This window comes from Rhea pennata, chromosome 1 (assembly GCF_028389875.1).
Source record: "Rhea pennata isolate bPtePen1 chromosome 1, bPtePen1.pri, whole genome shotgun sequence".
Classification (NCBI taxonomy): domain Eukaryota; kingdom Metazoa; phylum Chordata; class Aves; order Rheiformes; family Rheidae; genus Rhea; species Rhea pennata.
Window position 1 is genome coordinate 64,119,253 of NC_084663.1, and position 18,961 is coordinate 64,138,213.

The 18,961-nt window shown below is 38.4% G+C and overlaps 1 protein-coding gene across 2 annotated transcripts in view; it reads left to right on the plus strand.

Moving 5' to 3' along the window:
- Window positions 1-281: 281 nt before the first annotated feature.
- DGKI (diacylglycerol kinase iota) overlaps window positions 282-18,961 on the plus strand; it is a 114,392-nt gene continuing 95,712 nt past the window's right edge. For both annotated transcript variants that reach the window (XM_062569976.1, XM_062569984.1), the window contains exons 1-8: window positions 282-389; window positions 7,071-7,145; window positions 8,702-8,797; window positions 11,143-11,225; window positions 12,587-12,647; window positions 16,244-16,357; window positions 16,948-17,085; window positions 18,268-18,346. In XM_062569976.1, the coding sequence (XP_062425960.1) occupies window positions 297-389; window positions 7,071-7,145; window positions 8,702-8,797; window positions 11,143-11,225; window positions 12,587-12,647; window positions 16,244-16,357; window positions 16,948-17,085; window positions 18,268-18,346 (739 nt within the window). In that variant the 5' untranslated portion in view covers window positions 282-296. The remainder of the gene's footprint in view (window positions 390-7,070; window positions 7,146-8,701; window positions 8,798-11,142; window positions 11,226-12,586; window positions 12,648-16,243; window positions 16,358-16,947; window positions 17,086-18,267; window positions 18,347-18,961) is intronic.

Below are 18,961 nucleotides of genomic sequence, written 5' to 3' on the forward strand. Positions count from 1 at the left end.
GTTGCTGTCAGCTGCAGGAGCCAATGGGCTCTTAATACATACAGCTATGTTGGCCTGGATTGTGGTTCAATGTGTGTTTAACTAGGAATAGGTTTTTTTTGGTAGAAAACATGGCTAGGAAAACTAAAAACTCCCATGGTCTGGAGGACTTGGAAAGATGGTGAAGTTTGGAACATCGCTTCATTTTTTGCACTTTTCATCTTCCTCCTACCTCTCCATGCTTCCCCTTCATCTTTCTTGTCTTCCTTATTGGCTCTACTCTTCTCTTCCAGTTTCATAACAAAGTCACCTGTTTCATGCTACATCAGATTGAGGAGCCATGTTCCCTGGGGGCTCACGCTGCTGTCATTGTGCCTCCCACCTGGATCATTAAGGTGAAGAAACCTCAGGTAACTGCATGCTGATGTCTGTTTCTGAAGCTGTATGGCTGTGCAGGGCCAGCCTGGCTTCAGCTCTCAGTACTCCTCCACCAAGGCATGCTTGTTCAACCCTGTCTATATCCCTGAAACACAGCATACATTCATGGTGACTATGAACCTGTATCTTCCTGCCCTTCCATCCAGCCTTGAGTAGGTTTCCTTCGTTTCCCTGTTTGGGACAATTAACAACAAATAAGATTTTTGTTCTGAGCAGTCCAGGTCAGGTTTGTTCCTCTTACTGTGATTTCAGCTATAGCATACTGCAAGAAATCCTGTGTTGTAGGCAGTCAAGCATGTTTCATTAAATAGAGCTGAGCAAATACAGGGAAAAACTGTCCACATACATTCACTTGAATCGTAGTAAGAATTGGCTGTGGCTGGACTGGCATCCGTCTGAATTTGTCATCAATGGACATTTAAACATCGTGTTTTATTCACGTCAGTGCTTGCTGAATTCCAGCAGTAATCTCACATGCTCATTTAGTTGCAGATAATGAGGATTAGACTCTAAGGTTTTATAATGAATGTGATGCATTTTTAAGAGGATAACACACTGATCAATGCAATAGGGAGAGAAGGTATCCAGAAGAGAGCTGGCCAAAATACACAAGGGGATTCTCATCATTCTTTAAAAGGCAGTTTTCACTCCAGGCTGAACTGAAACAGACAGCCAAACACACATTGAACATACCAGAAAACCAGAAATGCTGGTAAAAGCTGTATTTCAGAAGCACTGAAACAATGTTTTTTCTGAAACAAATTGTCTTGGGCATTGAAACTTCCCACTCACATATTCTTGTCATTTTCTGCCATTGACAGAAATTCTAGTTCTATCAAGCAGTGATGTGCAGTTGTTATGTTAGCACTTCAGTCCCTGGGAAATGACCCAGGCTTTCTGGCTATGTGTGATGGCTGGCAGCAAGAAGCTGAGAAACTCAGGTTGCAGACAAAGCACTAAGAGACACAGAGACCTCCTCCATGAAACTGGAAAAATATCCAAGTTAGGATGCTGGTCATTCTTTAGTACCAATCTGGGGTTATAACTGTCATATTTTTACAGGCTTTTGCAGACAGTATTTCTGACAAGCTTAGCATTAAGGAAAAGCAAAAAGAGGAAAAAACAAAGTATAGTGGAGAAAAAAAGTATAGTGTAAAAATCAGCCAAAGAGACTGTTATTTCTTCTTTAAATCAAGAATCTCTGATAAGTTATCTCTGTAGCTTTTGTATATTTTTCCACACTCCTCCTCTTCTGTTTGTTACACTGCAGTGTCCTGCAGAGGAATCTTTTTCCTCTTTCATTTAAGAATCTGAAGGGTCATCAGAGGGACTTACTCTCCTTAGCTAATTTTGAGCACCTATGTGGTATTTGCCACAAAAACGAGGCTTATTCTTTGCCTGTGTCCTTAAAGAGACCATATGGCCTGTTACTCTTTTGGGTCTTTCAGGCACCAGGCTCTGTGGCAGTGTGCCTGGAAGCTCTGCTTTGGCCATTAGCCACGGAAATTGTGATTTCAAGGGTCCGTGATCTGGAGGTGGATCCATGAGGTAGAATTAGAGCAGAATTAGAGCACATTAGAGCAGACTCACTAACTGTTGCAGTCCAACCCTGGAAATTGGGTACCCCTAGGGTCCTTGGGCTTCCTGCCTGCAACATTGACATGAAGGAGACAAGGAGACTGAAAGCACTGAGTCCCTGACTCCCAGCAGGCTGAGACCCATGCTTCAGAGGTGACCAAATATCTTTGGATTGAAGGTGTTTTGGACAAACAAAACATATGTGTAACATATATATATGTGTAATATGTTACACATGTGTAACGAATCACAGGAAATTCAAACCACTTTGAAGTGTGGGGTTGAGTGTCCTTTTTTTCTATAAGACACTTTCAACTAGCTTGTGCGTGCAAAGATGATGGACATCTTGGAGCTCTAGATGGGATATGCATCATATACTTTACCTAAAGCCCTCTGTTCTAAGGAAAAATAAACCATGGCCTGTGATGCAAAGGCCAGATATATGGTTTTTACTGACTGTAACCTAACCATTTTATTTGACCTCACATGCACTGGAGAAGGGAGAAAACTGATCTGAGAACCACCTTCCCATGGCCAGAGGTTGTACCCTCTTCCTAGATGTGATGAGAAAACTAAATTTTATTTTCCTCCTGCATGTTTCCAATTTACTTATTTTTCAACTTGCTTTAAGTCACCATTTTTTAAAAGCCTTTCATATGCTTTGTCAGCATATTTTCTTAAAAATTTTGAATTTGGTATATCATTTCTGGCTTACCAAAAACCCTCTTTGAGACTCAGCAATACGTTGCGGCCACTGCTCTTTTAATGAAAATCAGGAAAAGAATATTAAAAATACAAAATATTGTTTTTAATAACAAGAAAAAAAATAACAGTATTCATGTCTGAACTGATTAAAACAAAGTAAGTCTTTTTTGATACATTTATTTTTAAGAAAAAAGATTTACACTTCTAATTTTCTGTTGATTTGGTAGTTGGCCAAAACAGGGTGCTCTCCTAATAGTATTTTTAGAGAACTTTCGTTCATATCCATTGTTTTTTCAAATAATTTCTAATTTAAAAGCCCCCCTGTTTTAGTTACCCGTAGTTCATGAAAATAAATTGCTCTCAAATAAAGGGTTAATGTTATGCTTACATATCTGTTAGCTTTGAGAGTCATGAGTGGAGAGGATGTACTTCAATCTGATTTTCCCCCCACTCCCTTCAGTCATGTGTCAAGTCCTTGAAATTTTTGGTCAGCAGCTTGCAGCAACCTTCTCTAGAGTAACTGAAGCTTTAGATAAATCAGAATGATATTTAGCACGGAGAATGAGCTTGTTTCCTTGAAACTTTTCAGTAGCAGCCAATGTAATGTTAGTTCTGGGGAATACATCTTTTTTACTGTGGGAAATACTGAAACATCTTGCAGTTTTCAGATTTTTGGCAAAAGACTACATTTCTTTTTGTTTTAAAGAAATTCATCTCCCCTCTTGCTGTTTCTGACCGGCTCTACTTCTGTGTATTGCAACCCTCTTCACCCAATATGCATGTTAGATGAACACTATCAAATATTTACTGCATTCAATTGACAGAATTAAAAAAAAATTGCAAATTCATATAGCAAATAAATATATGTAAACAACAATCTTTTTGTATGTTTCACAATAAAAATAAATTTGTCTAGAAGCCTTTTTGTTATAAATTATTTCCTCAGCTCTAATTAATTACTCGCATTGGTCATAGGCAACTCTTGAATTGAATCCCCTGTTCATATGAAATTGATTTTAGTGATGCCTTCATCCTGTTTGTTCATTGTTTCTTTTAAGTGAATAAGATGACTTTTTTAGCAAGATCTTGCTGTGATTTTTAGTTTTTCTCTTTTTTTATTTTGTTTCTCTCCTTTTTGGAAAAACAAAAATGTTTTTCCATGCTTATTATGTACAGTGCGGGTCACCACCTTTCAATTGTTGGATTTGAATAAAGAGCAAGCTTCCCTTCCGATTACCAGCAACATTGTGGTAGGGAAACATTATGCTATAATTTCTTAAGGACAAATCTGTGCTGACAACCCACATTCTAAATGGGGAGCTTTTGTTTCTTGCAAGCAACTCATTACAAGTCAAAGAACATTCAGAATGGTTCAAATTGCTTTGGGATAGGTGGTAGCCCTGTATGTAATGATACATTTACACAAATGGAAAATTCCCAGTACCTATTTCATGTTTTTCAGACCATAAGCCACTTCTGTAATTCCTTTACTGATTTCCAGTATTTCTGTATGGTATTAGCAATGCTTTGATACTGGGGTTCAAGTCAATTGAGCCTGTCCCAGGCTATAAAAGCAGGTTCCTCATGTTGACTAGTGGTTATATGTTACATGTGAGGCATGGTAGCCTGCGTGTTGCTACCACAAGCAATGAATTTACTATGCTTGTGTTGTAGGAGAAAAGTAGATAGCAGAGAGAGTCTGGCTGATATACTTAGTGATTCATCCTGTCTTCTGTTGTTTGAGAAAGCAAAGGTAGTAACTGTAAATATTCCAAGTTCTGTTCAAAGTGAGCATATACGGTGTTTTCTACTTATCCCTCTTTGAAGAACTTCAAAAAGTGCTAGCGAGTGCACTCCTAGGCATCTTTCTTTCTGCACTTGATTGCTGATGGCAGCTAGCTTGTCTGACTGTGGTTTGTAAACAGACAGGAGATGGTCAAGATTGACCTTCCTATAGGCTATTTGTTATTTTCATCATATGGAGTCCAGCATTCTAAATGCTTTTGAAAAAGAAGGCTGAAATGTAAAGGAAAATGGTGGAAGGATCTGCACGCAACAGGTAGTCTGTGGCCCTCACACTGCACAACATCATACAAAGCCTCCAACTCTTTTCTTCATCTAGCTAAGCTTGCTTAGAACTCTAGTCACCATGCCATAATACCAAAAATCTCTCTTTGAAGATGACCAAAGTGACATCCACAAAGGAGAGGTTTCTTTCTAGAGGCAAGTTAGGATTTACATATGGTACATGCTTAAAGGTATGCTTTGCTATCAAGTATTTTGCTGAATAACGTTGTGTGTTTGTAAAATATTTGTCTTGTTACGTGGACAAGGCAGAACACCTCCATTTCTTCCGTTTACCATGTGAAGACTGATGATTACTCTTGGCTGTTATTCTGCATGTTAGCAAGGAAAACCTGCATATGCCTAATCGGCTTTTTTTTTGCCTTTCGTTTGCTGTAGGTGTGCAGTTGCAATTACTGCAGCAAAGCTTTAGGTTCTCTTAACACTATAGATGTAGGCATGCTAAAAATCATGAGATAGCATAATTTTAACAGAAATGTAGCATATTTTATTGCCTTTTTGAGTGTGGAAATGAAAAAAAAAGTTATAATCATGAAGGAGGCCTAGACTAGAACTGTTTCTCTAATATAGTTGTATGCCTCCTCCTATATCCACCCATAGGCAAGGAAGGAGCTAAGTTGTAATTGTTTTTTAAAGACAACTACATTTAAATAATTTAAAACTATTTTTTAATTTAGATTCAAAACTATTTTTTAATTTAGGATTTTACTGAACTACCTTTGCTCTTTCCTTAATAAGAAGGGACTTCGTTCCACTTCAGGAACAGTGGAGTCCTTGTCGTTAACCATGCTTTCAAGATTACTCTTTTATGTATCAAAGTAGGGGAGAGTAAGAGTCGTTGTCTTCAGTATTTTTAGTAAGCATTAAGGTATGAATATGTCATGGTCCACAAGCAAAGCTGAGAGGTGACAAAAAGACTGGGAAACTGCTCTACAACAGGCTTTTCTTGGTTGGGGCAAAAAAAGAGGGCAATGTTTTTAGGCATTTCAGTTAGATGCCTGCCGGGCCGCAAGCTTTTTACATTTCTAAGAAGTTAGGGAAAATAATAAGTTCTGTATCTGGTGTGTCATACTGATTTTCTGAAATTCTGGAAATGATTGTTATGGATTAAGTGGAGAATTTAGTAAATGTTCTTGTTAATGTGGTTTTGGTGCTGTTTAATGAGCTGGATTAAATAAGAACAGTTGCCACTGATTAATACTTCCACTTATATACTTGCTGATCTCTGGTCATTGGATGATATGAGTGGATCTTGCTTCCTTCTTGAAGCCTGAAAAGTTCTATAAACCTTCTTCTAATTTGCTGTCTTACTGAATTTCCTGGTGGTGGCTAGACTAAGAGTTGAAATACTGAGAAAATATTTACAGTGTTTCCTATATTAAAAAGTTTCAATCGTCGGGAAAGGGTTTCCTGTAAATATTTTAATTCAGTAACAGCAGTCATAAAAAAGCCTCCCTTTGGTTTGTTCTTGTCATATCAGAACACTGTGGTTCAGTATCACTAAGCAGCTATCACTAGTCTGCAGAATAGCCTTGATAAATTTATGACTTTCTAGATGCTGAAAAAATACAAGTAGCGTTACATTTTTTTCTGTAGATGAGTGATGTTAAAAAGAAAACAAAAAAACCCCCAGAATCCTTAAATATTAACAATTCAATGAGTTTCTTATCAGATGATTACGCTAGCTTCTTGGTAGGCTGGAAGTGACTTTGCAGTGCCAACATCATACACCATGGAGGCCTACGTTATGTTGAGTCATAATGGTTGCCAGAGCTAAAACTTGTTGTTTTCTTTCCTAAAAAAAAAAAAAAAAAAAAAAAAAAAAAAAAAAAAAAAAAAAACATGAAAAATATCTCATTTATCATGTTTTTTATTACATCTTTATGCAGGGGGTCTCCATACCAGGAGACGAGCCTGATTGGGCAGGAGACTGGAGCCCCGAAGGGGAAATGGGCGTCTCCTACCCCTATTGGGAGGGTTGGCAGGTACAACATGTGGTGTCATGTGAGTCTATGGGAGCATCTGAATTTTTTCCCCCCTCACAGCGTGGGAAAGTTTCCAGTTCCAAAGCACCAGTCTGGTCTCCGTGTGTGGCTTTCTCCATAAACAGTGGTGTGGAAGTGTAAAGCATGCAGCGCATGTGATTTAAATTTCAAGCATGTGCCAGATACTCTTATCATCCTCCAAGTGGACGTGCATGGTAGAGCTTCATAACGATGCACTCTCTGGGCCTGTCTTTTAAATTTTGTTTTGCTTTTCATGTATTCTTTTTCCTTTTACTGTAGAACTCATTAAAGACTTCAACCCGGCGGAAGAAGAGAACATCTTTTAAAAGAAAAGCCAGCAAAAGAGGCAATGAAGTAGGTATTAAAGAGCTTTGGAAATTGGGATCCTTTTGTTTAAATGTGTAAATCTGCATTTTAAAGTTCAATTTTTTAATTGCTATTTTTGATATATGGTTTTTTCACTGGAAAATTCCACTTCATTGAACTTTTCATGGGAAGAGGTAAGTTTTGATAAAACTCATTCGAGAAGTTTCTTATTTGCTTGGTTGATTTTTTTTTTTTTTTCAAAAAATAACATATCAGCCTTCAGAATGACCACTGGCCTCATGACGTGGCCTTTACTTGGGATGTAAAAGACACAGATTAAATGTTTCGTTTCCTTTTGGCACAGCAGAGGTATGATGCTGGGTTGTGAAGTCCCTGGTGAGTGCACTCACTGCAGGAGTCCTCTCTGGTTTGAGGGTGTCTCTCTCAGGAGATCGTCTGTTGTAAAGATTTTAGAAGTTACAAGATAGATGTTGGGTGAGAGAAAACAAATGACCGGTACTATGGTTGAGTTTACCACCTAACTGGTAGAGGACCTTGTTTAAGGTATGGGTGCAAAAGGCCCATGGTGATTTGTGACCCATCTAACAAGACTGCAACATGAGAAACAGCAGGCCACCACAGATTACAAAAAGGTGTACCAATTTAAGAGGATTACCAACCAAGGTAGAAATTGCCAGGGTGACTTGATTATAAATACCAAAGAAGGATATAAAGTTAGGAAAACTAGAACAAATGGTAAAGAGGTAAACATGGGGGCTCTTTCTTTGGAGGGGATGAGGATGGTAAAGAAGAGCTTTGGAGGAGAAAAGAGAGATAAAAGGGAATGTCAGAGGAAACAAATTATGTGGCTGGGGCTGTTCGAGGCGTCTATCAAACTGCCCTTATATCTGATCAGTGCAGCTTGGAGACGGATAGTAAATCTGTTGTTACCCTGACCATATCTGCATCTGACTCACTTCTGCTGTTGGGAGAACTTGACTGCTCTCTCTACTGCAAGTAAGGAAATATTCCTAAAGTCCTAACAATTTCCAGCATGTCTGGATTTTATCCCTTTGTAAAATAGAAAAAAAATATTGAGATACTAGCCCTCTGAAGTTTGAGAGTTATGGTTGTTGCTGAAACATTAAGTGGTCCTCTCCAAATACAACAGAATGGCAGTTTATATTGCAAAATTTGTATTTTTTGTTAACAAATGATTTAAATTGGTAGGATTCTAGTAATCTACTCATGCTTTTGGAATGTGGTTGGGGAGAAGTGTGGGGGAACAGGACATTCGTAGGAACTGTTGTGTGATAGCTATTTAGTTATTTCTTTTTTTCTAAAAATAATGTGAAAAGTTTGGAAAAATAATTTTGGATCAGCATGAAGTGATTTTTTTCCCTCTTTATTTTCTTAGTAAATTGTCTCAGCTGGATAAATTAGTCTTAGCTGAGCACCACATTAACCTGGCAGTACTATTTTCAATACCTGAGGTGGTTTTGTCAAAGCTCCACAGTGCAAACACTGATGCACATATGTTATGCCAGGGAGACTTATTCTTTGTGTAATTTTTATTAAAGTTGTTTCTTACTTCTATTCCTCAGGATAACAAGGGTCGGCCATTTGTGATAAAGCCTATCTCGTCTCCACTCATGAAACCCCTACTGGTTTTTGTCAATCCAAAAAGTGGAGGGAATCAGGTAAGAACATCATTTGGATCCAGGTTACAAAGTTTTATTTTAACAATGTTTCTGCAGATGAAAATAGTTTTTGGTCAGTTATAGATACAGGGAGTTTTATGCAACTGACCTGCAACCACTTAGAAGAGGTACTTAGTGTTGAATAGCCTTTCCACTTGAATAAATGCTTGATTTTTTGAGAAGTCATCTTCTCATCTTCCAGTTCTTGAAAGAATCTAAAATGATAGTTCAGAGGTTTTTAGGAAACCTCATTTTTCCACAGAAAATGGAGATTCACAAAGAATTCTCAGGTTCTTATTTTATCCTTCAAGTGATTTAATTTTACTTGGAAAACCTCTACACATTTCTATATCATGGTTAAAAAAAAAAAAAAAAAAAAAAAAAAAAACAACTCTTCTGGCCTTCTACTGTAAATCTATATATACCATAAAGAACCAAGTTTCAGTGACCAACATAGTCTCAAAGGCACACTTCTTTCCTAGGGTTCTTGCAATTAAAATTTGTCAAAGTGAATGTTTTCCAGATTACTTTTGATGCTTTTCACTTAACAGCTGATCTGACTGCCTTTTAATAGACAGAAACTTCTAGCTGAAAGAGAAGATTGATGTAGGATATAATAGAAGTCTAAGGGCATGGAGAGTAGCATAGCCAGTGTTCACTTCATCTCCTAGTACAAGAATTAAGTAGGATGCCAAAGGAAATTGCTAGGAGTGAGACTCAAAATAAAGAAAAAAAGTGCTTCTTTCCACAGTGTATAACTACTCTAGGTGTGGAACTTCTTGCCATGGGATGCTGTGGATGCTATGAGTTTACATGGGTTCAAGGGGAGGATTCGGAAGAGAAGAGAAAATTCTGAAGACTGCCAAACTCCTGGAACACCCACTGTGGGCTCAGGACTTCTATGAACCAAAAATAGCTGGATGCCTTCCTAAAGGAAGCACCACATTGTTTTTCTCTCTTCTTATTCTTTTTCCTAGACACTTTTTCTCACTTCTCTGCTTAGAGGAAGCTGTCAGACAGAAGAGCCCTCCTTAAGAAGGGGAAGCTAATGAAAAAGAAACAGGGAAGAAGCAAGTGATTATAGCAACAAAGAATGAAAATGGAAGGTCAAAAGTTAATAAAACATAAAAATGGTGAAAAAGTGATGGGATGCAGAGCAGAGCATCTCCAACAGTGCATGCTTCTCCCTGAAAATGTACAAGGAGTTAGTGTGCACTGCCCACTGGTACTCTTACCTACAGACATCACAGGACAAAGAAGTGTAGAGAGACCTAAATTCCTTCTGGATTTTTCCCCAGCAAGCTCCTTCTTGTGTGGTGAAGAGCAGCTTGGCCAGGGTCAGAAGGAAGTCCTGCAACTTGACAGGTCCTTGAAAGGGGACCCTGTAAATATACGAATAAGGGAAAACATGTAGCCAATACCTCATCAGCTTCTGGATGAGCTGGAAAAACTGCAGATAGCTACACGTCACATACAGACAGACATCTCTGTAGAAGAGGCATGACTCAATTTTAATTGCTCTGAGAACATAACTTCGCATGTTGCTCCATCAAAGATTTCCGTTTTATGACCCCTAGGTTATGTCTGAAATGTATTTTTGAATTACTTCGGAGTACAGGCTGGCCCAATGGGGCTCTTAGCCATCTTCTGCTAGTAAGACATCCTGCCACTTTGTGTGTGGGCAGAATACAAAAGAAGGGAATTGAGTGTGTGGAATATAAGCCCTAGAGCTTGGGGAGGCAGAAATCATCTCTTTAGATGATGTGTTGGCCACATTGCACTGAGGGGGACATTGGGCAGCTGTAGCCTGGAGATTCCTTGATTTCTTCTTCACAAAATGGTAGAGGGTTATGGTTGTGCTTCATAGTGAAAGCTGATGATGGTGGAAGTCACAGCAGTGTCATGCCCTGGATGTTGGACAGGACACTCTTCTGCATGATGGTGACTTTGTCCAGAAGCTTGTTCAGCTCTTTGCTGTTGTGGATGGTAGGCTACAGATGGTGGGAGAGCAGAGGTCTCTTCTTGCAGGTTATGCTGGGCAATAAACCTTTGGTTTGACCCAGAATTTATATTCTTATGAACCATTAGTCATCTGAGTTAAATTTAGTCTGTATGTATACATGTATGCCCTTCCCCACTCCCAGACTGATGCATCACATGACAACTCTATAGTGCAATCATCTGCTATGACACTTTTTATTTTGTCTTTTTATTGCTTTATGTTTGCTTTATAAAGCACAGAAGAAAGAAGAGCAGTTTGAATTAGTGAATAATAAATAGTATTATTTCTAATGATCGTTAGCATATTCATAATTTCTTCTTTCTTTAATTTTCTCTCTTCTCAGGGCACCAAAGTTCTCCAAATGTTTATGTGGTATCTGAATCCACGCCAGGTCTTTGATCTCTCTCAGGAAGGGCCAAGAGATGCGTAAGTTCTCAAGCCTTCAGTGCTGTGGACCATAATTCTCTTCCTCTTGGCAAAGCAGGCAAAGGGCTTCTGGACTGTACTGATGCTGATAGGCCTAGGTTTTCAGAAAGCCAAATGGTGATCCAGGATCTAAGTTTTTTATTTGCTTTCTTTAGTGTGTTGTCTGTATTTGGGGACCTATGGCCTCAATACACTAGTCTAACACATTTCTGAGTGGTGTGGCAACTTTCATGCTCTGTTATTCAGGTGTGATTTTTCAGGTCAGAATTTGTTGTTCCTTGTGTTAAATGACTTTGGGGAAGGCTCAAAGTAAGTGACAGAAGAGAAGACAAAGGATGTTGAATTGCATTCCAAGAAAAGCAAGACAAAGCTGTAGGAGAACAGGCTATCCTTTGGTACAAAATCACACTGTGATTAACTGACTCTATTTACCTGGGCAGCAGTTAAAAGTATAGGACCAGTCTTTAAAGAGCTGCTTCTCATTGCTAAGGGTTAAGAGACCGTCCTACAGCATTTGAGATGAGAATATTTGTGTTGCCTAAGTGTTTGTTCAGTGCTGCTTTCACAAGGTAGGCAGTACAAAATGGATAGCAATCATGTAAAATCACACCTCCTGTAAGGAGGGTCCAAGTATTTGCTATTTGTGCTTTTATACCACTCAAAACCTTTTTTCCTGCCAAAAGCCTTCCACTGCTACTTCCTTCGGTATGTGAAGAAGCCTTAAAGTAGCTGTATGGTTTTTCTGAGTTGTGTAGCAGAATTAAAGGAGGATCAAGCCTTCAATTCATTAGGCTCTCAACATTTTAATATATCCTCTTTATTGGGTTATATTTCATTATGACCCCCTTTCATGCCACTGAAAGAACAGCTTTTTAACCAATGTTTTTTCTGGTTTTCCTGTTGTTACCTTAGATCAGATGCCCAGAGAAAGAGTTTTATTAGATATTATTGCCTTGCATGATATTAGAGAAGTAAAACTGCTAGTTGAAAGAGCTGTCATATTCTTCAGGCTTCAAGAACAGTGGCCCAGCAAATCCTGACTAGCAATACCAAATTTTGTTTAAACAACAACAAAAATCCTTAACATTTACAAGTGTTTGTTTTAAGATAGGAGGAAAAAAATTCGAAGAATTTGTCATCTCTAGAGCAAAATATAGCCTAACTGCTGTGAGTGCCCCCCCCCCCCAGGGTGGAAGCTCTCAGTGACACACATGCTTTCTATTCCTCTCTCAATTTCTAAATATTTTAGACCAAAATATGTGGTAGTTACCTAGTCACTCAGCAAAAGGCATAAAAAGAGTTCTCCATCATTGTACTGATTTCACTAATTTATTTATTTTTTTCCCCTTTCTCCATGCCAGGCTGGAGCTGTACAGGAAAGTGCCAAACCTGCGGATCCTGGCCTGTGGCGGGGATGGGACGGTAGGTGGCTGACATACGGCAGCCTGCATGGTGGTCATCTCCAGGACATGAAATTCCTCCTGTAGCTGTTTGGAGAAGTCATGGGTTTCCTACCTCGTGATGCATGCAGTGCTGGATAACATAGATTTCACTTGTGAGATCTCTCTCTCTCTCTCTTTTTTTTTTTTTTTTTTTTTTTTTCCTCCATGTGATCTGGGCTGCTTAGTTATAGGACCAAATCTTTGTGTCAGTCCTGTTAACAGCTCCTTGTAGGCTGTATACTTTATGCATTAAGTCTTAGTACAGCTTAAAAAAGTAAAGACCACCTTTGCTAGCTTCCTCTCACTATTTGCTGAGAGTTTAGCAGTAAAGTCAGTGGCTGGTTGTCTTTACGTCTTATTTATTACTCCATCCCTGCTGTTATCTCCCTATTTGACCTTAGACATCAGGATCTGCTCTGTGTTTTAAGTTTTCCAACTTTCTTTACAAAGTATCTGTAAGGAGGAATATCACAGTGGTCATAATGCCAGCCTGAGAGCTGGAAGATCCAGGTTCAGTATTTTTCTTTCCTGATGAATTCCTGTTAAAGATTGGACAAGCTAGATATGATCAGATATTTAAACACAGACTCGGGCACCTTCAGATGTAGACAGGCTGTAAGGTTTGAGGCCTGGATGCATTTCCAAACCAGATAAGTGACTGGTAGCTGTAGTTGCAATCTCATGTTGCAAGTGGTAATGGAGGAATTATAATTTCATTATTCTTCCTAGTACATAGGAATATGTTGTAAATCTCACTCTGTGCCTTTGAGTGTCTAAATACAGTTGAAAATAGAACCTTTAGTATCTGTGAAGCTGGGCTCCCCCAAAAAACACATCTTGATAATAGTTTTAACAAGAATTATGGCAAGGAAAATACATTGTTGGTTGTGAAGGACTCAGATATTGTATGAAAGGACCATATGTTAGGTATATGTAGATATTTAAGGCACCAGGAGCCTATTCTTAGAGAGCTATGGCTACCCTCCATCCATCTGTGCTTGAATCATTGGGGGAATCATCCTGTTTAGCTGTGGGTTCTTTTAAAACGTGAGATGTAGGAATTAATAATACCAATGCTTCCTCTGCAAAGGTGAAAGAAAAATGTGATTCAACTATTGTCTTACTGTTACCTGGAACAGTCAGATATTACTGTTACTGAATCAGAAACGTTACTTGAGGGATGTGCAAGATCTCAAGACCTTTTGGCAGAAGATAAAGCTGTAGCAAAGAGAGAACAGTTACAACAAAAGTCTCCGTGTGACAGAGAAAATATTTAAGTAGGAGATAATCTAGGATCTGAAAGTATTAATACAGAAATGAATGCAACTGCATTGATGCTGACTCTTTGTTTTCCCTTTGCTTAACAATGCAAGCGATAGGTGGCAGCACCTTCTTATTAGTATGACGAGCACTTGCTGTTACCTTTGCTGCTGCTGCTCAGTTTGAAGCAAATTAATATTTAGTTATTCCCAAAGCCATTACATCTAGCAATGAAAAATCTGGCTCAAATGGACTTAGTGAATATTCAATGAGACCAGATGTTACCTTGTGTTATTGAGGTGAATCAGAACTTACTGTAACTTTTCATCATCTTGCTGTTCTTTTCCAGGGTGTGAATGGAAAGCTCAGTTTCCAAACAGCTGTAGCTTTCTGTTTACAGGAAAATGAAAGTCTTTGCCATCCTTAATTATAAACATAATGTACAAGGTTTAGGATTAGCCTCAAGTTAAATAGCTATGTTGTAAATATACATGAGTAATTTCATTTTATCTCTTAAAAGCATTTACAAAAGTGGTTAGTGTTGTAATGTTACCTGAACCAGCGGGAGACTGAGGCACATGTGTACAGATTAATTCAGTGGTACTGTTAAAGGGCTAATGAAAAAGGGCTCTGTAAGAAGTCCTGCCACCAATGAAGTCATTGGTGAATTTTCCAAAGCCTTTCATGGGCCAAGGTATCATTCTAGGGGTTCTTTACTTTGTGTCTTATTCTCAAGAATTAAAGACAGATTTTTGAAAAGTAGAGGATTACTTACCTCTGTACTTAGTCCTGTCATGGTGCTTGTGATAGGCTTAAGCACATTAGGTAGAATCCAGGCTCATGAGAGTGGTAAGTGATTCAGATGACTGTTGTCAGACAATGAACTCTAACGTGGGATCACATCCCAGATGAATGCTTTACTAATTGGACAACTGGTTATGATTTATAGCTGTCTGATAAATGCTATTTATATAGATTAAGTTTCTTCGTGAAGAGGCTTGGAGAAAGAAGTACCCTAGAAGACTACCAGATAGGCAACTGATTGTTACATCAGTCAGGCCACCCATCTCCATCACCCATCCTTCATCTTCTAAGTGTTTCCTAATGCTTAGATTAAGCTGAGTACCTTTCATGAACCTCCATTCCCATCCTGGTATTGGATAGGAATCTATTTGAAATCGTATTAACGTTTGTCATGAAAAACCCTGATCTGCTCCAGTCAGATTTCAGTTTTATGTCTTTCTTAAGTAGAGTCTGAATCTTACCTTTGAACACTGGTGTCAGGACAGAAGATTTTAGGGCAAATTCTACCCTTTTATTTTAATTCATTGTCTAAAAGTAATGCACACAGATTCTCTCCTTTTTTGATAAAGGTAAGAAATAATTTAGGAAATAGTGCAAAAATTTCAGTTGTTACAAATTTTAGAACTTTTTCAGCAACACTTCACTTCACCTTTGGAAATTGCCATTCAATGAAAGCCAAATATTTTGCAGTACTTATTCCTTCTTGCTAAATTTCTATTTAAAAGTTTTCCCTAGTCCAGAATAGGAAGAGGAAAGAGAACTATTGCTCTAAAATAGCCAGTGGTTTACAATGTAAAAGAGCTAGATTCACCTTTCCAACCCAGAGCCTTCAGACCTAAGCATTAGAGTTCAATTTGTCTTTTATTCTAGTTCAAAATACAAAATGTTTTATACTTTATGCAGAATGAAATAATTTGGCCTGGAGGAACAGGAGACCTGGTGGCAAGTCTGTGCTTGACTTGATCTGCGTCCTGATTTTCTTTATTGTAGGCTGTACCCTGAGATACCATGCTGTTTATGTCCTTTTTTCGTGAAAGTTCTCAAAGGTTTTAGTTCCCTTTAGCCTAAGGGCCATTTAAACTTTTGTCTTGAAGCATCCATAGTATTTTTCATCCACCTTTGTGTACAGTATTTTTCAGAGCAATATTTAAGCAGCCCTATCAATGCTGAGTGTAATCCTATATATTTTTGTTTTCTGCTTAAAGGGAGCACAGAAACTGTTGACATTATCTCAGTGTCTCTCTGTGCTGTTAATGATAACCAGTTTTTACATCCTAGAGCTTATGCTTGCACAGGAACTTCATGAAGGCTGCTGTACCTGTTTTCTGAAATGTGAAACCTCAGATATGGAGCAGAGATGTAGAGTAAAATTTAAAATATCCTATTTTTTCCATCACACTTTTGTTTTGCTTGACCTTCGTGTAGCAAGTATATAATCAAAATACGCCTTTTTTTTGTTCTTTCCATTTTTAAAGTTCTTGATATTTATTCTTTGCATTTCCTCTTTTATAGGTGGGCTGGATCCTCTCCATCCTAGATGAGCTGCAACTTAACCCCCAGCCGCCTGTGGCTGTCCTTCCGCTTGGCACTGGGAATGACCTTGCCCGCACCCTCAACTGGGGTGGGGTAAGCGCTGATTCGGGTACCATTATGTGTGGCCTCTCAACTTGCTGCTCTGATTATTAGTTGTGTAATAAGGTAGAACTTCCTTTGGCTAACACAGCAGGTAGAGCTGTTTCAATGTCTGCTTCAGGCACAACAATTTGATTCAGTTTACAGCTTGGTGTCTTGAATTCGAGATAATGTAATTGTTTTAATGGAAGTGTGGATAAGTGTATCTGATTGGTATTTGAGACTAAATAATGAGAAGAATATGTGTGCTTCTAATTTAGGCAGCATAGAGTTTAAAATTTATTTCTCTGCATTTATCCTTTGCTATATCACTAGAGATATCCCAGGCAAGGAAAAATACACTTTGACTTGCTCTCATCCTGGTCTTACTGTGCCTGTGCAAGACTTGTATACCTCAATAGCAGTTTATCAAAATGCTTAATATATAAAAACTTAGGAACACTTTTGAGGTGTTTTTAGGAACACTTGATCTGATGTTTTAGATCTGTGTGAAAGGAGGGAGGTCTGACAGATAGTTGGTGAGTGACTTGCTTTGCCTTGGATGCCTGCAGCTGATGCCCTGGTGACACTTATTCTGCCACCAGGGCTACACAGATGAGCCAGTGTCCAAGATCCTGTGCCATGTAGAAGACGGGACCATTGTCCAGCTGGACCGATGGAATCTCCAGGTTGAGCGCAACCCTGATTTGCCACAGGATGAGCTGGAGGATGGGGCACGTAAGGTTAGAGTCATCTTTTTCCCAGGAGAGGAAGACTAGAGGATGCTTAAGAGTGTATTTTGAGGATATTTTCTAGTTCATTTCCTAGCTGCATCTTTTTCTGCTACTCTTTTGATGTGTCAGTACTTCTAAAGATATATGCAACCTAATACATACCAGCCAGTTATTGTTATTTATAGCTCTCAGACTTTGCACATTTATACCCAAAATGAAATTCTGGCAAAAACATTTGGCATATCATTTCGAAGGTCATTGTTTTCCTCTACTTAAATTGACGTATCTGGAGAAGCAACCATATGACTGACATCTGTTCCTAAATTACAGACACATCAATGGGGATGTAGAAGTATATTCCTTAGGAGTCTAATAGTGGATACAAGCTATTTCTTTCTTTACAGCAAAGGGTGGTGTATTTGTGTATCTTCCTTCTCTGTGGGTCTCTATATGCCGCAGATATCCATTAGGCTGAGAGCTGAAGGATGGGAAAATCTTTATTATGGGAGGGGCCACATTTACAGTAATCTGTCATTTGGACAGATGATGTTGGAAGTGTGGTGTTCATCAAAAAATGATTCTGTGAAAGCAACTTTCAGTAAAGGTAAGAATATAAGAATCATTTTCCTCTTCTTGGTTATAATTTCTAGTTTATGTATTGGACTCTGCCTTCTCTCTCCATAGCCCTGCTGAGCCAGTGCAGTGATGAACAGGCCAGATGTGTGCTTCTCTGTCTCATACATCCTCAATAGAATTATAGTTCCTTGTACAAGACTTCATTTGCTACTAGTTATATATGAATCAGGAAGAACACAGCTTGGCTTTCATATCCCATGCTGAGCTTATAGTGACAGCAATTAGGAAAATCTTTGTATTTACATAATAAGCAGAGCAGCATTATAGGAAATCTCAAAGAGAAAATACAGAAAGAACCCTGTGATGTTGTGTTTAGAGATACTTATGTGATCATAAAGCACTGTAGATATATTTATATTCTTTAGACTTTTGCATTTGATCATCTTTCATAAGCTGTTACTAGCTTTCATAGCGGCTTTGTGCATATATTTTCCCAATATATTACATTTTCTTGTTCTAACCTTTTCATGAGGTGCCAGGTTTAAAGCAATTAAGTCCTGATGTGTCATGGAATATTTCGTGTGTGTCACATGTCTTTCTGTTGTGCAATTACAGCTTCCACTCAATGTCTTCAATAATTACTTCAGTCTTGGATTTGATGCACATGTCACACTGGAATTCCATGAATCCAGAGGTAAGAAGAACTTTTTATTTCCTTAACCTTGGGAATGGGCAATTATTTTATGAATTGCAAATGGCTTTGAATTTAGAGCCTGTTGCTTATAATTCAAAAGGAATTATGCTAGAACATACAAATCCAAGATACAGACAGTAAGCTGTGAAGTGATTATATCCCGGGTTTCCAAGGGACTTAGAAAGTCATACTTGGGCAAATATGTCCAATTTTATGCATAATATTACTTAAAGACATTGGATAAATATAAAATGTCTTGGTGATCTTAAAAAATGAAAAAAACGTACAAGCAAAACGATGATTCACTAGAACTGAGGGGAGCTTTCCAAGTTTTTGAGCTTCTGAAGGATGTATTAAGTATAGATATAGAGAAAGTTAATGCTGAGATGAGATTTTCAGAGTAAGAGCATAAAGAAAACCAAATGCAAGTCAGATGTAAGTTTTCCCAACAGTGTGAAGGTTGGGGGAGGAGAAAACCTGTGAGGCTGTGGAAGAAGGAGAGCAACAGGAAGATAATCACATTCTCAAACTGAACAGTTATTACCTATGGATGAGTACAGCGTGATATCATTGAACTTGGTACAAGCCCAGAGTATATCTATGCAAATGAAAGGT